The sequence below is a fragment of the Uloborus diversus genome, chromosome 9, assembly GCF_026930045.1.
Source record: "Uloborus diversus isolate 005 chromosome 9, Udiv.v.3.1, whole genome shotgun sequence".
In the NCBI taxonomy this organism is placed as follows: domain Eukaryota; kingdom Metazoa; phylum Arthropoda; class Arachnida; order Araneae; family Uloboridae; genus Uloborus; species Uloborus diversus.
This window is the reverse complement of record NC_072739.1, coordinates 37,370,859-37,394,457: the sequence shown is the minus strand read 5'-3', so window position 1 is coordinate 37,394,457 and position 23,599 is coordinate 37,370,859. Positions and strand designations below refer to the sequence as shown.

Genomic DNA, 23,599 nt, shown 5'->3' with positions numbered 1-23,599 from the left:
GACAGGGCACGAAGCCCAGGTTTAGTGCGTACTCAGTTCCCACACTTCTGATATTTTCGTGTGCCATCCTTTTGGATTTTCATTCCTAGGTAAGATAAATAGGTATATCCTATATATAAAAAACAGATTCCATATATTTGTAACCACAAAACTCGCAAAGTAATAGGGGAATTGACTTAAAATTTTTACACAACACTCCTTTTCTAAAAAGGGGTGCTTTTTTTAATACTCATTAAGAAATAATGTCTCCATCAAACAGTCATAAAAGTTGATCTTTTTGTCGGTAATATTTCTTAACAACCAATGTTATGGAACGGATTCAGGATTCCTTTGGTTTTAAGTTTACGATGAGGAAAATAAAGAAAATCTTACTGATATACTTCACAGCTTGCATCTGACCGGCACAACTTAGATCCTTGCAACTGCATACTTCACAACTTAAAGCATCCGAACAATTAATAAAAGATGTAATTTTTTTTTCTTCCAGAGTGCAACTGTGATCCAGCCGGTGTCTTACCAACTTTTCTCGGTTGTGGCAGCTTGACGAGTGGTCTGTTGTGTGAGTGCAAGGAACGGGTGACTGGCAGAATATGTAACGAATGTAAACCACTGTATTGGAACTTAAAAGCCAGCAATCCACTTGGATGTGAAGGTAAGGGTTACAAATCATCGCACGGGTCTATCAAAGCCAGTGGTGTGTGTAAGTTTTCATTATAGTGGGTTCAATGTCTTAATAGGTTTATAACGAGGTTTCCCTAAGTTACATAATGCTGGATAAAAAGGTTTATGCAATTAAGTGGAAGATTCACATCAGGAGCTCATTCAACTGGATTTTGTTCGATTCGGTGCGATTCTGTATACTAGTGGCATAGAGAGAAATTTTCTTCTGGGTGGGGCAAAGAACATTTCTGCCGACGTGATTGGTAGATACAATTGGTCGTATTCGATTCGATCAAATTCTGTAAGAGAAGAATGAACCACTTAATCCGGATTTAAAAATTTCGTAATTGAAAAATGGATATTGTTGATTATTTTTTTAAATTTTTTGGATAACTACTCCTCGATATTTAAAAACATTAATAGTACACTCTTCAAAGTAACTAATAGTAGAATAGTAGAGGGAGTGTATTCATCTTAAACTACTAACCGATTTTCAAAGATCTGATAGGCATGAGGAAAAAAAGTTTAATATCTCGTGAAAACATAGCTAAAACGATTTAAAAAATTTTTAAAAATATAGTTTTTGATAAAGATTTTAAAATAAATGTTTATATATATGCTCATATATGTGTATAAATATAGTAAAATGCATAAATATAGGCGTATAAAGAGCAGAAGATGCTTTTTAAATTCTGGTAGTGTTTGCTAATTGACTTTCTTGTAATAGTGAAACTATCCGTGCAATACTATGACACTGGTATTACATTTTAATTTTTTAAAGCATATATTTAGTGGATAAAATATAGCTGAATGTTGTTAAATATTTTTAACTGAAATTAATTCTAGCCTAATATAAATTCCTATATAAAATTCAAATTTCATAAATATTACCAAGTTGAAGTTCAATGTTCAATTCACAAAGATGCGGAGAGGTTTGAGAGCAGAAGATCTACCAGCTTGTCCTAAAGCTATGCATTATGACACATTGAATAGTTTCAAATGCATTTAATCTAAAATAATTAAGAGCGTAAAATTAAACTTTCGATGGCGTATGATGTACATCATAAGCTGCATTAGGGCAAAAAGTATCGCTCTTTTATTTCATTGTTATTCGAAATCTGTTGCTAACTCTCCCAAACCACTTACAGATTGCAATTGCTTTTTGGGAGGAACCGTTGGTGGTATCGCTGTTTGCGGCAAGACCAATGGACAGTGCTTGTGTAAACCCAACGTCGGATCTCGCCAATGCTCGCAGTGCAAAGATGGCACTTTTGGACTTGACAGCGACGATTTATTTGGATGCAAAGGTAAGTAAAGATGAGCAACTTGAAATCATGACTTGAAGAATTGAAAAACATCTTCTTTGAAGGGGAAAATAACTTTTATAATCTTACTCTTTGTTATTCTTTACTAGCAGTGTAGCAGTTCACGTACAGCGATGCTCGAGCTAAAAATTTAAATAAAGTTCTTTGAATAAATGCCCTCCCCCCCCCCACGCTGAATAAAATAAAAAATATTCTGCAACCAAAATGCGTATGCACCCTTCAAAAATTTTTTACAATTACGAATAAAAAAGGCATTCAATTACATTAACAGTCACTTTGAAATGTAAAATAATCCACCAATTTTTTATCGCCTAATTCGCCAAGCGATCACGATACCGTAGCTCAGCCGATTTGGGAGCAAAGTGAACTCCGATCAATTAGTGATCCGATCTTTTTAACGAAAACCTCAAAGTAAAAATACCGCTGTCGGGAAATGCTCATCCATTTATGACATCACTTCCGTCTCATTACTTTTGTGATAAGGTTACTTATATAGCGGCTCTATTTCGGGATTTTATTACCAATGGAGGTTGAAATTTTACCTTTATCGGGTCAAAGTAGTAAACTTTAAAGCTTTTGACCTTCAAAACCTTTGTTTTTTTTATTAAATTAATATTCGTCTGAACAATTCGGTTATGAGTAAATATGACATTTATCACAAAATTAATCATAGATAAAATGCAACACGCAAATTAATGATATAATCAAACAGCAAAGCAAAAACGTAGACTGTATAAACTCTAAACGAAAGAAAAAGTAAATATTTCTTCCTGGAATCAGCATAAATAAAAGAGGTTTTTTTATTTGAAAAGAAATGTTAGCATTTTAAATCAGAATCAGTAGTAAATAAACCGATATCATACAATTAAAGAAGTTTCAATTTTAGTTAAAGTTTAAATATTTTTTATTAAAAGTATAAAAGTAAGACAAGAAAAAAAAACGCAATTTTGTTGCTTACAGAAACTAGCAGAAGCTTTTAAAAAAGGAAGGAAGCATTCCTTCCTCCTTTACTTAAAACGCAAAGAAATAGATTTTTGTAAACCTTAACATATTAGAAAGAGCATTGCGATAGCGCTTATTATAAGATATTTCTATAATTTACTGAACATAATTCCATGAATACATCCAAACCTGTTTTTATGCGGTGGATAGGGACTGCATAAAAAGGTCTCACATAGAAAATAATTTAAAAACTTACAAAATAATCTTTAAACGAAATCAAAATAAATCAAGTGATGATAATTTGTGCCTAGTAGTCGGACAAAATTTCCCGAATAAGGAAATTTTTTTGGGAGGTCACAGTGACTTCTCAACGGAGTGCCTGTGTCGTCACTTAAAGATACTGCCTTGCACTCGTTTTAAAAATAATTTTGTCACTTGAATTCCAATCTGATTGAAATTTTAATACATTGCACGAAAACAATTCGCACAAAAAAATCGCCCCCAAAAACAAAATCGCATAAAAAAGACCGCATAAAAAACAGGTTTAGGTATACTAAAAAAAAAAAAACGACTTTTGTTTAACGGTTAAAAGTTCTCAATTTAATTCATTTTCAGTCATACAAAGGGGCTTGGATCGCAAAAAATAAAGTACGCGTTTAGAAATGTTAAGGAAAAAAAATTACGAAACAAACAGAAGGATGAGAACCTCATTACGATCACTATCCAAACCAAACCCATCGGCGCAACAGCCTAAGAGGGACAAGGCAAACTGTGCCCCTTTCAGTCTTCCAGAGCAAGAGCTCTGGGGCGCAAGGCAAGTGTTCCGACTAGGTGTTCAGCCGAACGCGGAACCCCCAGGGTTTAGTTCACAAGCACGCTTAGTACTCATTTTATTAACCCGCTGAAGGATGAATGGCTGAGTCGACCATGTCCAACCCAGGAATTACGATCACTATCACATGACACCTAAAAGCCAATCAGAAGTGACTATTCGTTGGACATGATCGGATTTGCTTGCAACTTAAGTTGACGGTGGCGTCACGAGAGGCGGAAGAAAAACCGAGGTAAAAGATAAAACGTCACACTTACTAGCTACCTACCCTACCTGCTTCACGAATAAGAGGAGATCGCCACCTGTCTATAAGCTTTTATTGGCTGGCGCGTTTGATTCAAACGGATGTAATGTTCCGCGCTGCTTTGCTCGTAAAATTGAAAATATTTAACGATTGACAGAAAATATGACTAAAAAAGGTTACGTATGCGTGGGTTTAACTAACTAATCCGCTTTCTAAAGTGAAGAGCGTAATTTTATTCGAATATATCGGACAAGGCGCTAGGAGCTATTTGTTCCTTCCAGTCTCAGCTTATTTCTCCCTTGTCCAGTAAACTTGCAGTAGAGTATACATTTGTTTATTTATTTATTTCAGATTGCGGATGCGACATAGGTGGATCTGTAAACAATGTTTGTGACAAAGACAGTGGACAATGTGCCTGTCGGCCAAGGATAAGTGGAAGAAGGTGCGATTCTCCTCTTCAGACTCACTTTTTCCCTACCATGTTCCAGCATCAATTTGAAATCGAAGACGGTCGTACTTCTGTCGGGACGCAAGTCCGCTACGGTTACGAGGAAAACGTTTTCCCTGGATTTTCTTGGCGAGGCTATGCTGTATTTTCTGATGTCCTTCAAGTGAGTTGAATTAAAAGTTTCAAAAGAATTATTAATAAGAAAGGGTAGAATGCCTTATTAACCATTTTCAGGATATTTTTCAAACATTTACTGAGTATTGATTGTTCGAAAGAAGACCTAAATGAAACTTTGATTTAAAAAGAAACTAAGTGCTCTAGAAAAAAAAATAGTATTGCCATTAAATTGACTAGTTTCATGTGCAAAATTTAACGCAGTGTAAAATTAAAATCAATTCTTGTACTGTCCAACCACGGATTGTATGGAATTTTCAAACGTCCAGATAAGACGAATCTGTCTGAATGAGGGAGAAAAGTAAAAATTTGATGCCGGTATTCCGCTCATTTGAATGAGATTCTGCTTCTGCAGAAGCTGGCATCGCTAAAAAATAATAGATTCGTCCATTTCCGACTGTACAACGGATGTTTGTCTTTCTATACAATCCGTGGTCAGACAGTATAATAGAAATAAAGATATGTAATGTATATAAGTAGTATTCATGAAAAGGAAAATAAAAAGAATACTTCGAAACTAACCAATAAAAAAATGTGAAAGTGGGAGTGAAGAAAACAATGTACTAAAATCGCCAAGTTTTATGCGGGGCACCAGAACCCAACGGTGAAGTTAACCGAATCCGACTCATGGGCTTTTAAAGCCCCCGACTTCAACTAGTTGACTCCAAAATCATTCCAACTTCTTCAGATTCTGAAAGAAAATGACCGACTCCGACTTTTTTTTCCACCAAACTTTGTTCTACTCTGTCTCTGCGGCCCAGGTTTTAAGTGCATAATTTAGCGAAATGTAAAAATGAAATCAGTTTTTGTAGGAGAGACAAAATAAAGCTATATTATGTATGCATATGATTCATTAAAGTAATCTTTACTAATAATGAAGCTGTAAGTATGTGTGTCTGGATCTCTGTCTGTTACGCGCATAACGCCGAGACCGTTCTGCCGATTTTCATGAACTTTGGCACAAAATGAGTTCGTGAATAGGAGTGGGCACCTCGAAGTGATTTTTCGAAAATTCGATTTTGTTATTTTTCTATTCCAATTTTAAGAACATTTTATCAAGCAAATTATCATAACTTGAACGAACTATACCATACCATAACATGAGAGAGCAAATTAACATGGCCATATTGGCGAGAAATTCATCATCCATTATTTGTAAATACACAGGCGAACGGAATGACCATTTAATTTTGTACTACGGGCAAAGCCGTCGGGGTACAGCTAGTAAATAAATAAAAAGGAAATTTTTAAACAAACAATTAAAAAGTTGTTGAACTGAGGTGAAGGAAATAATTAGTGAATACGGAAATAATAGTTACCAAGAATCAGGAAAATAAATAAAACTGATTCTCAAAAATGAAAAAAAAAAAAAAAAAAAAACTGGCGATAAATAATAACAGCCACAAAATGAAAAATTAAAAATATATATATATAACAATGATAATTTAAGTATCATTTGAAAGAAAGAAAGTAGGGGAGGGGGGATTATAAAGGAAAAAACTTCTCAAAAATGCAAAAAAAAATGAAAATTTTGTAGCTACTGCCTTTACTTGCACTCGGCAAAATTACCATTAGTTAAATTTTGCACAAAAAAAAAAAAAAAAAGAACTCTTAACTGTAAACAAATGGAAAATAATATTTTTCTAATAAATAAGAATAAAAGTTTGAAAAGAAATCTTTTACCTATACTTTAGTTTTTTCAGATCATTATTGCTAAGGTAATACCTTTATTTTACTTACAGAAAGAAGTACTTTTGGACATATTTGTGGAGAAACCAAGTCTGTATGAAGTATATTTTCACTATCTGAATTTTGGTGGCGAAAATGTTTATGGAACAATAACATTCTCCCCGGAAACGTTTGGAGGTACGTAGTATTTCATCTATTGGGGAAGAATTCTCTTTCTTTTTGTGTCCTGACGCCACTTGTTTGAAGTAGACACATTTTGCGAAATATTTCCAGCATTGAAAACAAATCTTGTCTTGCAATCATTGATTCAGCAAAATTAGTTCGTGAAATTATTCATTATATTGATCACCGTTGAACACCACTTTATACATGTTTTATTTACCCTTACATTACATTGTAATGGAAGAGTAAATAAAAATTTCTTGCCTTCCACTAGAAAGAAAAACGAACTAACAGATCTGGGTATACTTCCTTCAAAATTTAGTTTTCTTTCCTTTTAAATAAACAAACTACTATCAGAACTACATAACTTTAGTTTGAAATATTTATCAATTATTATTTTCCGTGTCTTTTTGTTTTTTATTCTTAAATGAAATAATGTTTGCTTTTCCGTTATTGTGCATTTATTTGTTACTTATTAGTAGTTTTTAATATTTTTTAAATTTGTTATTTTATTTTATCATTTATGTATTTATTTATTTATAAGTTAATTATTTATTATTACTACCGAATTTTTTTATTTGTTTATTGTTTCGAAATTTATTTATTTGTTGTTTTTTGTTGATTCATTGATTATTTCTTTGTTTTCATTTATTATCTATTTTTTTTTCCTTTACTGATTATTTATTGATTATTTATTTGTTTTCATTTATTATCTATTTATTTTCCCTTTACTGATTATTTATTAATTATTTATTTGTTTTCATTTATTATCTATTTATTTTCCTTTTACTGTTTGTTTTTTGCTCATTATTTATTTAATATTTATGTGTTCATTTTTCTTTTTCTTTTTTTGCTTTCTTTCTCTCTCCTCTCGCCCCCCCCCTCTCCTTTTTGATTCCGTTATTTTTTTTCTCCATTTTTTTTTTCACACAGCATTATTTCACTATCTCTTCCTTCAGAAAGGCACTTACAAAGTTTTCTAAAAAGCGTACTCATATTTCTGTTACTATACATACTAAAAATCAGAGACAACAGAAAACGAAGTGTCTTTGATTGTTTCTCGCAGTATAAACTGTACCAACTTCATTCCATCGCAGACATCCAGCAGAGCACAGACATGGTGTTCGAAGCCACCCAGAAGCCCAGGTTGATGAAAGTGTCCGGGAAGCAGGGAGCCGTCGCGTCTCCGTTCGTCCTGAATCCGGGCAGGTGGACCGTCTCCATCAGAATCGAAAAACCTCTCTTTCTGGTACTTTACATTTATTCAAACCAGTTTATCAATAATTTGTGTCAATTGATTTGTAAGGAGATCTATAAAATACAATTCAGTTTAAATGGGATGCATTTTCTAAGCAAATTTAATTTTGAACTATGAGTAATTTTTAATGCACCTTTTGATTTGAATTGGTTGCAATTAAAATTTAGATTTCTGAAATGCAGATATTTTTAAACTTTTGTTATAATTTTTAAAGTTTAAAACGCTTTATTATTCATTATTATTGTTTTAAATATGGGATTCAGTTTTAATTAGAACTTAAAAAGTGAATTAAGAAGTTTATAAATTCCTGCCCATTTATAGCGAAGTCGTATATAGCGATTTTATGGCTATAATATAACTTCAGTTTCTCTTCACATACTATTTAACTTTTTAAAGCGGAATCACCGCAAAAACGAAATGTTTATTTGATTCTCTTGACTTCACTTTAAATGAACACTGCTGCATATCATATGTTTTATAATCGTGGATATACACACGAGTAAACTAGTTGAGTCAACTCAGTTAATTTTTAATAGTGGTGGTGGAGCAGCTGCCCGAATAAATTCGACTTATTGAAAGAAGAGTTGATACAACTAAATTGCCTCGTGTAAACACAACGGAACACGCCAGTCAACTACGAGGTTTAGTCAGAAAGTTAGTTGCACTGCTCAAGAAAACAAAAAAAAAACATTGAAATTTTAGAATAACTTTATTGTTATTTTAAAGTTCCATTCAAAATCTACTTTTTAACGTAACCACCTCCGTTATTTAAGCATTTGTGGAGGTGTGGTACAAGTTCTTCGATGCCTCCTGCAAAGAAATCCTGTCTAATGTGTGATAACCATTGTTGGGTTGCAGCTTTCACTTCGTCATCCGAATGACATCGTCGTTCATCGTTTTGAAAGTTCTTGTTTTATGGGACCAAAAACATCGAAGTCAGGCGCTGAAAGGTACCCACCTAACCTTGGTCTTCCCTCGCGCTCAGCGTCGTCAATATCTGTACGTCCATTCTCAAGCATGTTGCACCGTTTCACGATAGCTTAATATGACATTGCATTTTCACCATAAACTTCATGCTGCAGACATAAATTTCAGTGCAGTTGCACCTTTTTGCCCACAAAATTGAATCATTGCACGCATTTCCAATTTGGACGCTACTTGCAGCTGTCGAGACATGTTTGCGACTGATAATCACAAAAACTGAAATTGTCTTGGGGAAGTCGCTATGTCATGCGATAAAGGTACATGTCGGAAGTATTGTCACAGAATTTCATGAAAATTGTCTTGGATGGAACAGATTGACGAAGAAATGCAACTATTTTTCTGACTGACCTACGTAGTTGACAGACAACATTTTCGAAAAGTTGATTCAACTAACACCTCGTGTGTAAGAGGTCTAACCGAGAAAAAAACTTCAATAGAAAATATTGTCACAGTCCAAACAATATAAACAACGTTTTCTTGGCTCTATTTTTGGCCACTGTCTGTTTTATATCAAAACATAACATTTAACTTCTATTTTCGTTAGACATACTTTCTTCTTCTTAATGCGTACTAACGTGTTTGAAATCTGTGTTTTCAAATAAAAGGTCTTGGCTTAGTGTCTTTCCGTTCGCTCTAGCGATCGAGTAAGATGAAAGGTAGCAGGCATAGCCTATAACATTATACGGAAGCGATATATTAGGGCATTGAAAAGAGGGGAGCGTCATCCAAGAAACTGACAAAAATAAGGATATTTATTAAAAAAATTTCCCTCATTATATTTAATTTTTTTCATAAAAGATTTCCTTCGTTTTTCTGAGGTTGTTCATTTGCTCAAGTGCAAAACTAGAAAAGCTGCCCCTACTTCATATTGGTCTTCAAGAATTGCTGCAATCACTTGCGATGTTGCCACTGAAAACTGCCATTGCGTTTGATAGTACAGTTAGAGAAAATTATGTGCTGTATAATGGATGCTAACTCGATACAGGGGGTGATATTTTTCCTTGGGTACATAGTTTTTGCTATCGTCAATTAAAGTGAAGAATTCTTTTTAATTGACGGCACTTTAAAAAAAAAGGTACCAATAAATAGGTGAACGTATTGATGGAAATCATTTGAGTACAGGTATATTCTGTATTGCGAAATTTTAAAAGTCTTTTACAGTTCACAAGCTTGGAAGTTAAATTTTGCTAAACCTACATATAATGGCTTACTAAAACAGTCTTAATGTATCTTAATACTAATTTTAAAGTTTCTACCCTATGTAAAAGTTTTCATTCGTTTTGCTGTCTCCTACAGGATTATATGGTTCTATTGCCTCAATCGTACTATGAAGCAACCCTTCTACAAGAAGATGTTTCAAACCTCTGTCACCTCAATGACGATGGCAGCTTCTGTCGTTCCTTTGCTCACCCCCCGTTACCTGCAGATGCTTCTGTAGTTCGAGGAGAGGCCGGGTATGTCCCCGATGGAGATGATCGACGATATACAAATGTTTACGACAACGAAGATGTTTTACGAGTAAGTTATGTAATGTTTCCGTAATGTTGGATCAGAATGATATGAGCAAGGTCGCGCAGATACTATGCAAAATAAGAATCAAGCTGTTTGATTCTTAAACCAGTGGTGCTCAACCTACGGCCCCGCGGACCATATGTGACCTGCGAAGCTGATCCATAGGACTCGTTGATATGTTCGATGTTACAAATCGAAAGGGATACTTTGAAACCTTTCAAAACAACTAATTATCTTCATTCGGGATTACGAATGTTTATTGCAAAGTTGACGACAAATATTCAGAAATGTTTTTCTAAAAAATAAATGGAAACTCGGCATCAATAAAATAATTATGTAAATATCGATAACAACAATTCTTAGTTTGCAATTTTCTTAATTCCCCCCCCCCCCCACTGCTATCTAAAAAGATTTAAATACATTTTAATTTTATGTGTGTTTTGGCCCGCGATATTTATCTTAGCGTAAGGTGTGGCCCTGGAAAAAAAAATGGTTGTGCGCCACCATTTTAAGGGGGTCCGGGACACATTTAAAAAAATTTTTTATTGTATACTTTAGAGTTTTGAAATTTTTTGCACTGATTCACCATTTATTTAATAAGCAAAATCATAACATAAATATGAAAAAAAAAAATTTATTTAAATTTAATTAGTTTTTTTTTTAAAAAATCGGGTTTCTTTAAATTGCTATAACTCAAAATATTCTTGATCAATTTTCAATTTTTTTTAATAAATTACGCACAAATATCTAAGCTTTAATTTTTATTCGGCGATTTTAAAAATAATGATTCAATAAAAATAAAAAATATTTGAAGAAAAATTTCGAAAAATTCGAAGATACTTTAAAAAAAAAATCATAATTTTTGCAGTAAACGTATTTTTCTAATTCGCCGAATAAAAATTAAAGTAAACTGTTTGAAAAAGATATGCTTCAAGTTTCATTACTTTATCTTTATCAGTTCCTGACTTATAAGAGTTTGAATGCAAGAAATTGGGAAAAATTGCATCATGGAGAAAAACGCGTTTAAAGTTAAGTACACATTAGTTAGGTGCATGCAACAAAAATAATTATATCTTTTGTTCTATTTAAGATAGAAACAAGATAGAAACGTCCTTTTAAGCGGAAAAAAACGGAGTAATTTTTCACATGATTAAAAAAAAATTGCAAAACTTGACGATTTTTGTGTCCCGGACCCCCTTAAACCAAGCGAAATTTTATTAATTATTTTTGCTATAAAAAAACTAAGCATTGTTTTATTTGATGAAATCCATATAATTTGAGTGTGCGTAATTAAAATGAGGTTTCCGTAAATCATTGTTTCGTCTCTCCAACAGAGACTCAAGACTCAGAGAATGGCCTGGTTAGACAAAGAACAAGAAAAGCTTCACTTGGACTTCAGGCTATCTCGCCCAGAACCTCACGTAATGATCATCACTTACCACACCCCGGAGAACGGACAAGGTGCGACTGCGACAGTCGAACTATCTTCGACCGAAAAAATGGAAAAGGGGATGGTCACCTTTTACGATTGCTCTTATTCGTTTTTGTGCCGCCAAGTTGTGGTTGATCAGTATGGAGAAGTTGCCAAATTCAACCTGGACTCTAACTACGTCACGGCGGTCATCACTCTCACTGAAGAAGCGAATCTGGCAGTTGATAATGTGGCACTGGTACCTGCCGATTTGTGGCAAATGGATTACATTGTGCCTCAGTCCCTTTGCGTACAACAAGATGAAAGTTGCATTGAGACCGAATACCCAATTGTCCCTGAATCCACGAAGGTAAGTTTTTGTCTGGGATTCCCTGAATCTAAAGCCCTGGATCTAAACTTAAAAGTAGCGACACGTCCGCCATCTTGGGGCCAAACGCCACTTTTTTCCTATGTCTGCTAAGGTGAAGTAGCTTGTTTTGCTTATTGATTGTAATTTCTAACCGACTCCAGTCAAGAAGCACCACAAGAAGAAAACGGCATTTAGCCTTAAGCTGGTGGACGTGTTGCTAATTAAACTACGATTTAGGGTTTTATCTGTCATATAGTAGAATACATATGGGAATGCATGGTATTGAAAACACCAAGACGTGCTTCGCAGATTCTTGAAAAAGACTACAGACTACTTCTTAGTTGAGGGAGAGAAAAAAAAAACCTGAAAATTTTAAAGGTAAAAAATTCTAGATTTCAGCTAATGAGGATGTGTACCGCATTTTCTGAGATATAATCCATAAGTGGCACGTACATACTTGTATTAGTATCTTTTCTTAAGCATTTCTCGGTTCCGATTTATGTCTTATAACTAATCTAATGTCAGTTTATCATAAAGACTATTTTCTGATTTTTAAACAGGGCTATATGGTTTGATTGAATTAAACTTTTATTTCTGAATCATCTAAAAATTTATTACTTATATATACATATATAGTAAGGAATAATGCATTCATTCTTCAAAAATAAAGTCATTAAATAGTGATGAAAATTTTTTAAAACAACCGAAGCGCAACCTAGTTATTATTAACCGGAAGAAATAGAGTAAGCGGTAGAAACTTCTGTTCTAAGTAGTAGAACTATGAACTAGCTGGCTTTGGCCGTAATGAAACAAAAGTCTTGTAAAACATTAGTAGTTTGTAAAAACCTCCATTTTATCACTGTAAAAGATAAGCTACAAAACATTTTTGTCTTTTTGAAAAGCTGGTGAACTTCAGATACATCTCAGTGCAAAGCTTTCTGTCAATAGTTCTTAGTGCAAAACTATTTCTTTCCATTCATTTAAATCCATACCAATAGATTTTGTTGGTTTTAACAATCATATTATCACAGGTGGAATTCGAATCAAGTCCCAATGAAAACAGGAAAACCACTGATTTACCTGAAGGTGTTTTTGACGAAGACATCGGCTTGGTAAACCTAGCTGAACATGACAACCTTGTAGATCTAGAGGGATCTGTACCAGCACCTGGTGTTTATATCATCGCTGTTCATTATTATCAAGTAAGAGACACAAAATTATTTGATTTAATGAGATATATTATTGATACTATATTAATTACCAATTATTTTTTCAGCCAAATCATCCGAAGTTTGATGCTAAAGTGATGGTACAAAATGGAGAATACCACGATGAGATTCTAACGTTCGATTTCTGCCCGAGCGTTTCTGGCTGTAGAACAGTTGTCCATTCAAAATCTACAAGTGATCCGACTCCTGTCCAACTTTTCCAAAACTTTTATCTTACAATTCAGCAGCCAGAAAATAAAACTGTGTGGGTCGTAAGTATTTTCAGACTTCCTTCTTTTTTTTTTTTTTTGAGTGACCAGTATTGTTTGGTGCACAAAATGCTTCAAGTACTTTTTAAAAATTAACGAAAAGAAAACCTGTTTCCCTCTTTTTTTTTTTTAGGATTATGTGTTAGTTATTCCTGCTCAACAATTCCGTGAAAATGTGTTAACTCCATTAAGACAAGACAAAGCCGGAAAGTTCATCACTGAATGTGGGCAAAACAGTTTTCAATTACCATCAGATGTTTCAGGTAAGATTTCGATTTTTTTTTAGATGGGGAGAGGAATTTGATGTTTCTTCAAAGAATTCACCAAAATGAAAAGGTCTAATCACTTTTCTGTTAATTGTTTGGGCAACTATGTGGGGACATCCACAAAAAGGCATTTTCTTGTCTTTTTGAAATATATTGAAGCTTGTGTACTTAGATGGTCAACAACTCTTTACAGGTTTTACTGTTCTTAAATAAATAAATGGCAATAAAATTTACCAACTCTATTCTTGTATAACGTAAGTGGACTAACACTGTCTTTACAACAGGTTTTTGTAGAGAAGCGGCATTTTCCCTGACGTCGGAGTACAACAACGGAGCGCTGCCTTGCAGATGCGACACAGATGGTTCACTGAGTTACGAATGCGAAGAGTTTGGAGGCCAGTGCCAGTGCAAACCGAATGTCATCGGCCGCACATGCTCCCAATGCCGCACCGGGTACTTCGGATTTCCGAACTGCAAGCCTTGCGATTGCCCATCGACGGCCTATTGCCAGCCAGTTACTGGACAGTGCATTTGCCCTCCAAGAGTCACAGGGGACAGATGCGATGTTTGTGTCCCCTACACCTATGGATTCGATCCTCTGATTGGATGCGAAGTAAGATTTTTACCCATGTGATTGATTCTGCATGAAAGGATATTTTACCAGGCGCGAGTTTTATTTTTTACATGGGTGAACCTTTTCCTGAACTACTCCAGAATTATTGGTTTTCTTAAGTTGAAATTCAGAAGTGAAGACCAACAACAGGTTTTGGACCCTGCTAGGCTGCTTTTGTTAATCTATCAGCCCCCCTGTGAAAATCAATATCTCTTTTAAAAATACATATGTCTCCTTGCTCGTTACAGATTCTTCTAAGCTGTATGTGTATTCCTATTGCTTACAAGCCAACTAAAGTTGCAATTTTTATTTAATTCCAGATTAGCCTGAGATTTAAATAGTTTAAAACAAGGGTCTCTGGTCCTTCCTTCCATGAAATAATTTAGCCCATGAACATCTTCAAGTTTCATAAATTTAAAAAACTGAATCATATTTTACTCTAACTATTCATCTTTTCCCCGAGACTATACGTTACCTTTTAAATCTAATAGATACCGAAGTCTGAAAGTCCTCTTACTAGCCTAGTATCTCTTTTTAGAAGCATTAAAGAAATATCTTTCTTGAGGTACGCAGACCAAAATTGAGCAGCTTGCAAATGAGTTCTAATCAATCTTTTGTTAAGATCCAAATTGATTGGAATTGGTCATATATTCGTGCAAAAATTGACGAGCCCCGGAATTCGGTGGAAAAATTCTGAATAATTTGCCATGAATTGTTTTTAAACAAAAACAAAACGGCAATTATTAAAGCTTCAAGTTAGTTATTAATGAAGCATATCAAATGCTTATTTTCCTCTAGTAGCTATTGACTATATTTAATTTTCTGCAAAACGACTACGATTCTTTTTCCTATTTAAAGAATATATATCATTAAAAAAAAAATAAAAAAACAAGAGAGGGAAGTAACCTTTATATATATATATATATATATATATAGGGTGAGTTCGATCGAATCTGCCATACGAAAGGGGGTGATTGATGAGCCCAAGTGGAGCATAGAACCACCCATTATCGTGTCCAATCCTTAACCGTAACCGAGTTTTGGTAAATTTAAGGAAAATGAGTAAAAATGCAAAATTCTGAGAAAACGGCCGATTTCTGAAATTCTTGTAGGACATACAAGGAAAGTAAGTACATATTTGGAAAGAGCAGACTAAATCCTACAAAATGATACCTTTCGCATTAAGATAGTGGCATTTTACCGAGAGCTACAAGCTTTGAAATATTGGACACACTCAGAATTAAAATGGTGCCAACATTTTTAATCGACATTTTCAAAAACAACCGTAAGAGCTACAATCGGGCAAATCTACCAAAAACTGGCCCATTCCATTGGCTTTCAGATGATACAACAACAAATCATATTGGGCTTCATGTTCAGCTGAAATTCAGGCTTTTGTTTGAAACAGTGTAAAAATCTGCATTGGTTAAAAAAAGGAAAACCAGCGAAGAGTCGCACTTTTCTGTTTTGAATTTTCTGTTTCACGATAGCATGTTGCTTTCTTTGTTTAAGAAAATGATATTTTTATATAAAAATAATAGTTTTAACAGTTTAATAAAAAGAAAAAACACACGAGATAACGATTCGTAGAAATAAAAGAAGCATTACTTTCCCGTGCTTTTCACAAAGGGAAAATCAAGAACAAAAAATGTTACACCAACTTCAATTAGTACATTTAATAAACCTTCAAAATTTGCAATAGCTGCTGAAATTGGTCACCGCCACACCTGATACACGCTCTTGCCCTTTTGCGAACGGAAACAACCGTTGCTCTTAAAGAAATTTCATTCCTTAGTTTCCCTACTGCTTCAGCAAGCCGGTCGCTCAATCCTTGCAAACTTGCTACTTCTGTTTTGTAAACTTCTTGTTTTAAGAATCCCCAAACAAAGAAGTCCACTGGCGTCAGGTCTGGGGATCTAGGGGGGCAAGGGATGGGGCCCATACAACCAATCCATTGGGGATACTGTTCAGTTAGAAATTCCCGAACGGCATTTGAAGAATGTGCAAGGGCTCCATCGTGTTGGAAAATGATTTCCGCTCTCTCCTGAACAGGAATAGTATCAAGAAGGTCAGGCAAATGATGTTCAGTGAACTCTAAATATGAGCTTCCTGCATTATAAGACCTTAAAACGTATACAGACCCATCAAAAGACTTCCGATTACGATTTATGATTGTGAAAAATATCGTCTGAAAATAAAAAGCATTTGTTTAACAAAACAATTAATGATAAAAACTAAACAGAATTATTCATTTGTCATAATATTTTATGTATCGTTTGCTTCTTTCTGATATTTTGTAAATGTGTTTTGAAAATTGCTAGAATTATGATTCTTTTTACAGTAAGTCAGTAGAGAGTGTGTTTATAGTTTTTGAAAGTTTTCGTTAAAGTTTCTAAAGATAAGTTGCTATATTCTTTTCTCGATTTTTGGGTATGTCTCGATTTTTTAACGAAGAGTATGCTGATATGCATTTCGTGTACGGATTTTGTGATGGTAATGCTCGCAGAGTCGAGAAAGAATACCGGCTCCGTTACCCAAATCGTTCTGCATCTAATAGATGTGTTTGCCTCTATACATCGAAAGCTCAGAGAGACAGGTTCATTTGGTACGTTGTTCGAGAGGGGCCAGGATCACCGTTCTGCCAATGTTGAGGAGTATGTGCTGGACCGAGTAGTGGAAAACCAAAGTGTGAGTTCACGCTCGATTGCTATAGAAGGTGGACTATCACAACGTAAAGTGATGAAAACATTGCACCAAAACAAGTATCACCCGTATCATTTTACTCTAGTACAAGAACTGCGCAATTCAGATTTAGAAAAGCGGGTAACCTTTTGCAGATGGCTACTAGCCCGAGACACGGAAGATCACCATTTTCTAAGAAAGATATTGTGGACAGATGAGTCGTTGTTCACTAGAGGGGGCATCATATATTTGCATAACTGGCATCATTATACTGAACATAATCCTTTCTTAACCCAAAACTCATCATTCCAAACTCGATTCAGCATAAATGTTTGGATTGGCGTAATAGGAGATCATTTAATTGGTCCGTATGTGTTTCGAGGTAACCTAAAAGGAAACATATATTTAGAGTTCATTGAACATCATTTGCCTGACCTTCTTGATGCTATTCCTGTTCAGGAGAATGCAGAAATCATTTTCCAACACAATGGAGCCCCTGCACATTCTTCAAATGCCGTTCGGGAATTTCTAACTGAACAGTATCCCCAATGGATTGGTCGTATGGGCCCCATCCCTTGGCCCCCTAGATCTCCAGACCTGACGTCAGTGGACTTCTTTGTTTAGGGATTCTTAAAACAATAAGTTTACAAAATAGAAGTAGCAAGTTTGAAAGAATTGAGCGACCGGCTTGTTGAAGCAGTAGGGAAACTAAGGAATGAAATTTCTCTAAGAGCAACGGTTGTTTCCGTTCGCAAAAGGGCAAGAGCGTGTATCAGATGTGGCGGCGACCAATTTCAGCAGCTATTGTAAATTTTGCAGGTTTATTAAATGTACTAATCGATGTTGGTGTAACATTTTTTGTTCTTGATTTTCCCTTTGTGAAAAGCACGGGAAAGTAATGCTTCTTTTATTTCTACGAATCGTTATCTCATGTGTTTTTTCTCTAAATTAAATGTTAAAACTATTATTTTTATATAAAAATATCATTTTCTTAAACAAAGAAAGCAACATGCTATCGTGAAACAGAAAATTCAAAACAGAAAAGTGCGACTCTTTGCTGGTTTTCCTTTTTTAACGAATGCAGATTTTTACACTGTTTCAAACAAAAGCCTGACTTTCAGCTGAACTTGAAGCCCAATATGATTTGTTGTTGTATCATCTGAAAGCCAATAAAATGGACCAGTTTTTGGTAGATTTGCCCGATTGTAGCTCTTACGGTTGTTTCTGAAAATGTCGATTAAAAACGTTGGCACCATTTTAATTCTGAGTGTGTCCAATGTTTCAAAGCTTGTAGCTCTCAGTAAAATGCGACTATCTTAATGCAAAAGGTATCATTTTGTAGGATTTAGTCTGCTCTTTCCAAATATGTACTTCTTTTCTTTGTAGGTCCTACAGGAATTTCAGAAATCAGTCGTTTTCTCAGAATTTTGTTTTTTTACTCATTTTCCTTAAATTTACCAAAACTCGGTTACGGTTAAGGATTGGACACGATAATGGGTGGTTCTATGCTCCGCTTGGGCTCTTCTATCACCTCCTTTCGTATGACAGATTCGATCGAACTCACACTGTATATATGTATATATATAGGGGAAACCCGGCTAAAGTGGATACCCCGGGCAAAGCGAATTTAGCCTATAACTCCCAAATAATTAGTTGGCCGGTTGCCGCGTTGTCATAGCAACGGTCGCCTGTTGCCGCTCCGTGTGGGGCAAACACGTCGGGACGAGTTCCCCTCACGCGACGCCAGTGAGCGAACAAAATATGTTTTGGGGAAAATAATATTAGTTAGCAGAGGTTATTGTTTCATTTATAACTTTAATACTATTTGTGACATGTTTTTTGTTATGAGTAGGATTTGATGCACGATTATGTAGCTTTCAACTATCCGTAGACGACTAGTTTAGATGCTCTGGTTTGTTAGTAATTTTTAGTAACCTCAAAAATGTACCTGAAGGGAAAAGCGGATTGGGCAAAGTGAATACCATATTCACTTTGCCCGGTCATAACAAGTCACTTCATCCGAACTGGAAGTTCCTCAATATTAAGATCCCAAGACAATACTACCATTGAAGACCGTCCTTATACTTCCATGGGATCTGAAGCAACAGAAGAAGTCCAGGCAATGATGTTCCCGCCGCTTCACCCAAACCTGGATGTTCTACGAACTGCTACAGTCATTCAGTTTTACTACCTATTCCTCAGCCTGTTAAACCAATAACAACACGTAAGCAAAAACTACAGATATCTACACTCCAGACAAGTACTCCAGTTAAGGACAGTCAGAGACAAAAATTTGAAAAATCCAAAAAGACTCATGAAGTAACTAGATGAAGTTTCGACTAAAGCTTCTCAAAAGACTATTAAAAAGAAAAAGTACCAAAAAGCCTAATCAAAAATCTCTGCTACAAAACATAGGACTGTATAAGAAAATGATAAGAATAAGGAAGTATAGAAATTTGATGATGTAAGGTGCATTTTCTGTGATAAAATGTTCATTGAAGAAGATGATCAGCCAATGGAAAACAGGATACAATGTGTTTGTACTCACTGGTGTCGTAAAGAGTGTTCAGCATTCGAATATGGTAATGATTTTGTTTGTGATAACTGCAATGATTAGTATTGTAGAAGAAAAATGTTTTTTTTTCTTTTTTATATGTTCCTAAATTTTAGATATTGACTTTTTTAAAAAAATTTTTTGCTTGTTACAATAATTACTGCAATATTTAGTATTGTCGAAAAATGCTTTTTAATATGAGCCTTTAATTTTCAATGCTTATTTTATTCTTAAGTTTAGTTTCTTTGTTTGTAATAACAACAATAATTAGAACTGCAGCAAAAAAATGTTTTTAAATATGTTCCTTTTATTTTCGGCGTTTATTTTATTTTTAAATTTAATTTCTTTGTTTGCAATAACTACAATAATTACCATTGTAGCAAAAAAATGGTTTTCGGATATGTTCCTTTAATTTTCGATGGTTATTTTATTTTTAATGTTTAGTTTCATGACAAATAATGTTGCTGTTCACTTTGCCCTAGTAACGAATCCACTTTACCCGGGGTGTTGGGCAAAGTGGATATTTATGCCATCGTTGAAAACTGGCCTTATATCTAATAGTGTAATTAATATTAAGGACAACTGTTATTGCATTACTCAAGTTCATTAAATGAAGACTGATTATAAACATTTGTTTCAATTTCTAAAGTTATAACTAAACGACAATAATCAAGAAAAGCTTAAGGTATTCACGTTGCCCGGGTTTCCCCTATATATTCAAGTTCCTACATGCATGTAGTATTTTGGTTTTGGCTAGGTCAATTTCAATCCAATTATGTGAAAAGCACAAAAATGAAGAACTTTTAGGCAATTTCTTTCATAAAAATAATTTCAAACAATATTCATGAGTTTGGTGAATTTTAAATTCGCACATGCATTTTTTTTTTTTTAAATTTTTGTTCTTATTTGTAAAAAACATTATTTAATAAGTAGTTACTGGTTTTGTCTCATATCAAACTACGTGATATTTTTCAGGAATGTAATTGCAATCCTTTGGGTGTTTCGAATGGTCAACTGCAGTGTGATCTTCAAACGGGTCAGTGTAGGTAAGTTCAGGAATGAAAAAAAATATAATAATAATAATAAAAGATCTGAGATTAACTGAAAGAATTTTGATTTTAAACATTCCTTTTGAACAGAAAATATAACCTGACAAGATACTAAATCTGTATGCTTATTGATTCGTTCTTGTTAATTACAGATGCCGGTCTAACATTGTCGGCAGAACTTGCGACAAGTGTAAAGCTGGGTATTGGGCCTTCCCTCATTGTCAGTTATGCAACTGCGATTTGAGAGGCAGCACCGAAGACATTTGCGAGCAAGACTCTGCTAGATGCTACTGCAAGGTAAAAGGAGAGATATCTCATTAAAATGCAAAAGAAACATGATCTTGTAAACATGTACTGTAAATCAATACACAGATTTACAATTTAGCGTACCCCAGTAATAAAAGTGATGCAACTTAAAAATTGAAAAAAAAAAATTACTGGTTTATGATTTAATTTTCTAAATTTAATGCTCTTTTTTGCTACAAAACTCGCACAAAGTTTGCTTACATAACTGGTGTGGTGGCATAAATACAATATAATCAAAAATGACACATTCTAAATTTCATAATTTAGAAGAAATATTTCCGAACTTTATGTATGGCATCATCAGTTTATACTGCAAAAGCTAACCCGTAAACATCGTATTGTTGGGCCGGATACCCTACGGTGGAGTATAGTGCGTTGTGTTTGTTTTATGAATAAACTAAAATATAGAAGAAATAATAGTTTGATTCATTAAAGCACATTGTATGTTTATTAAATAAAATGGTACATATACAGTTCTAAACTAAGCTAGATATTTAGTCAGGAATTAAACATTAAGACTCCAAACATTAAGGATTTAAAAAATTAAACGCATCGTAATTCCACTCTCCAAAGAAATTAAACTTCAAAATAATTCTACAGATTTAAATTAAGTAGTGGGCAGTGGGAGCTAAAATAGTACATACCAAGATTTTGGCCCTTATTCCATTAGGTAATCCAAAGGCACTCATTTTTCATCATTGACTCCGGACTAAACGTCTCGGAGAAACGTAGAGCTTTTCGTACTCCTAAGCTCTTGTGCACCAAAATCTCTATCTACCTCGAAAAAGCTCCGTTTTGTATCGGGGGACGCGTTCCCTGATCGGGACACATTCTCTGAGGATCGTAGTTCAAACATCTGGAGAGCCAGCTTCTAGGAAAATCCTACGTTTTATGGGGTACGGTACGTCGCAAAAGTCAGTAAGGAATTTTGTTATTCCCAAGTCTTCTGTTTTATGGGCTTGGAACTGTCAAGTCTTCAGGAGATATATCCTGCAGCTGTAACTCCGGGACGGGAAAATGTTTGAAATCTCCGAAAGAAGCTAACCCCTTTTTGACCCAAAGCAGGCATCACAGAGAGGAGGATGCCTTTCTGAATTCCAAGTGTCGTTTACTCAAAAACAAGCGGTGGGAAAACTTTCCCGCCAAAAAGAGGAGTTTTGTGTGGGGGATAGTGAGCGTCGGAATCGGAATGTGTTTACTTCTAATTCTCTATTTTATGAGATGCAACTGTCTGGGGGTCTGAACTTATTTCCTACGTTCCAGAAATTCAGTGCAGGAAAATGCACCGCCGCGACAAAAAGGTCAACTCTTCTCGACCTAAAGACGCTCAAAATCACAAGGGAGGCTATTTGCAGCGAAACGAAGTTTCCAGAAAACATAGCCGGGTCGCAGAATGGGGGCGGATGTCCCTTTTCAGGCGTGTGGGGGAAAAGGTCAAAATCGGGCCCCACAGTATTGCAATTTTTTTGTGCATATTGTAATACTTGAGACTAAATCGCTTAAAATTACTGTTGCGTAAAACATTGATTTCCTCCAATGCCGTTTTTTTTTTTTTTGGTGTTCTATGTTACAGCAACGGTTCAGGTAGTTGTTTTTACAGATAAAGTAGTAAGCAAAATAAGCCTCAACTCTGTCAGCAGAAACAATACATTTTATATTACATCAGTCTGAGTGAAAAAGCAATTGTTCAAACATTGTCCAAGTTTATTACACTTACTTGTCATCAAGATAGCTAGATTAGCCGCCTTCGGCGATGTATTTCGGGACTTCACCCCCTTCTTTCCGCCTGCGGTGGGCACCTTAGTCCATATAATTGCTTTAAATCATTCTCATATTCTTTCTTTCAACTTATAATTTTGTCTCAATTTAAGGAAAATGTTTATGGAGATTCGTGCGACCAGTGCAAGCCTGGAACATTCTACTTGGAAGAAGTGAATCCTCTGGGATGCACCAAATGCTTCTGCTTCGGAACGACTGATCGATGCTCGAGCGGATACTTTTTCAAAACACAGGTATTTCAATTCTTGATGTCATTTTCTGTAAAAAATATTTTTGCACAAACCTCAGGTTAAGGTAGAATGAAGTGAGAGGAGAACGTTTTTTAAACTACTAGTTACTTTTCATAACCGGAGCTTAGGTAGATCTGCTAGCAACTACCAAATTGCTTGTTTTGACCTCCGGTTTCATTCGTGTTTGGGAGCATTAGTCTGAAATTGCATTAAAAAAGCTGAAGGCAAAGATCAAGCTGAGATTTGATTAGATTAGATTAGATTACATTACATTACATTATCTTCACACTATAGCGATCAATGTGAATATAAGTGTGTACATCTCAACCGTAACAAGCTGTTCGGTACTTGTATGCAAAACTTTTTTTGTCTGGGGAAAAAACAAACAGACTTATGAAGGAAGTTCAATAGATTTCTGATATTTTTGACTAAGCGTGAGTACTCAGTGCATTTAACTTGACTAACGCTTTAAACAAGATGATAGTTTATGAAACTAGTTTCATGAATCCTACACCAGACTTATTTCAAAATGATTACATTAATGCCGCAAATGATTACTTTTTAAAAAAATACTTTTGCTTCATTTTAGGTTAAAGCATCATCGTTACCGCAAAAGATTACTTTTTTAATGC

General features: G+C 34.8%; 1 protein-coding gene across 1 annotated transcript in view; it reads left to right on the top strand.

Annotated features, from left to right (window-relative positions):
* LOC129229237 (laminin subunit alpha-like) overlaps positions 1-23,599 on the top strand; it is a gene marked incomplete in the record, with an annotated part of 161,277 nt that overhangs the window by 61,262 nt on the left and 76,416 nt on the right. The window contains 14 exon segments of the mRNA XM_054863502.1: positions 488-652; positions 1,809-1,967; positions 4,355-4,614; positions 6,368-6,491; positions 7,574-7,725; positions 10,015-10,236; positions 11,565-12,011; positions 13,043-13,213; positions 13,288-13,491; positions 13,622-13,751; positions 14,039-14,367; positions 20,579-20,649; positions 20,805-20,949; positions 22,830-22,970. Coding sequence (XP_054719477.1) covers positions 488-652; positions 1,809-1,967; positions 4,355-4,614; positions 6,368-6,491; positions 7,574-7,725; positions 10,015-10,236; positions 11,565-12,011; positions 13,043-13,213; positions 13,288-13,491; positions 13,622-13,751; positions 14,039-14,367; positions 20,579-20,649; positions 20,805-20,949; positions 22,830-22,970 — 2,720 coding nt within the window.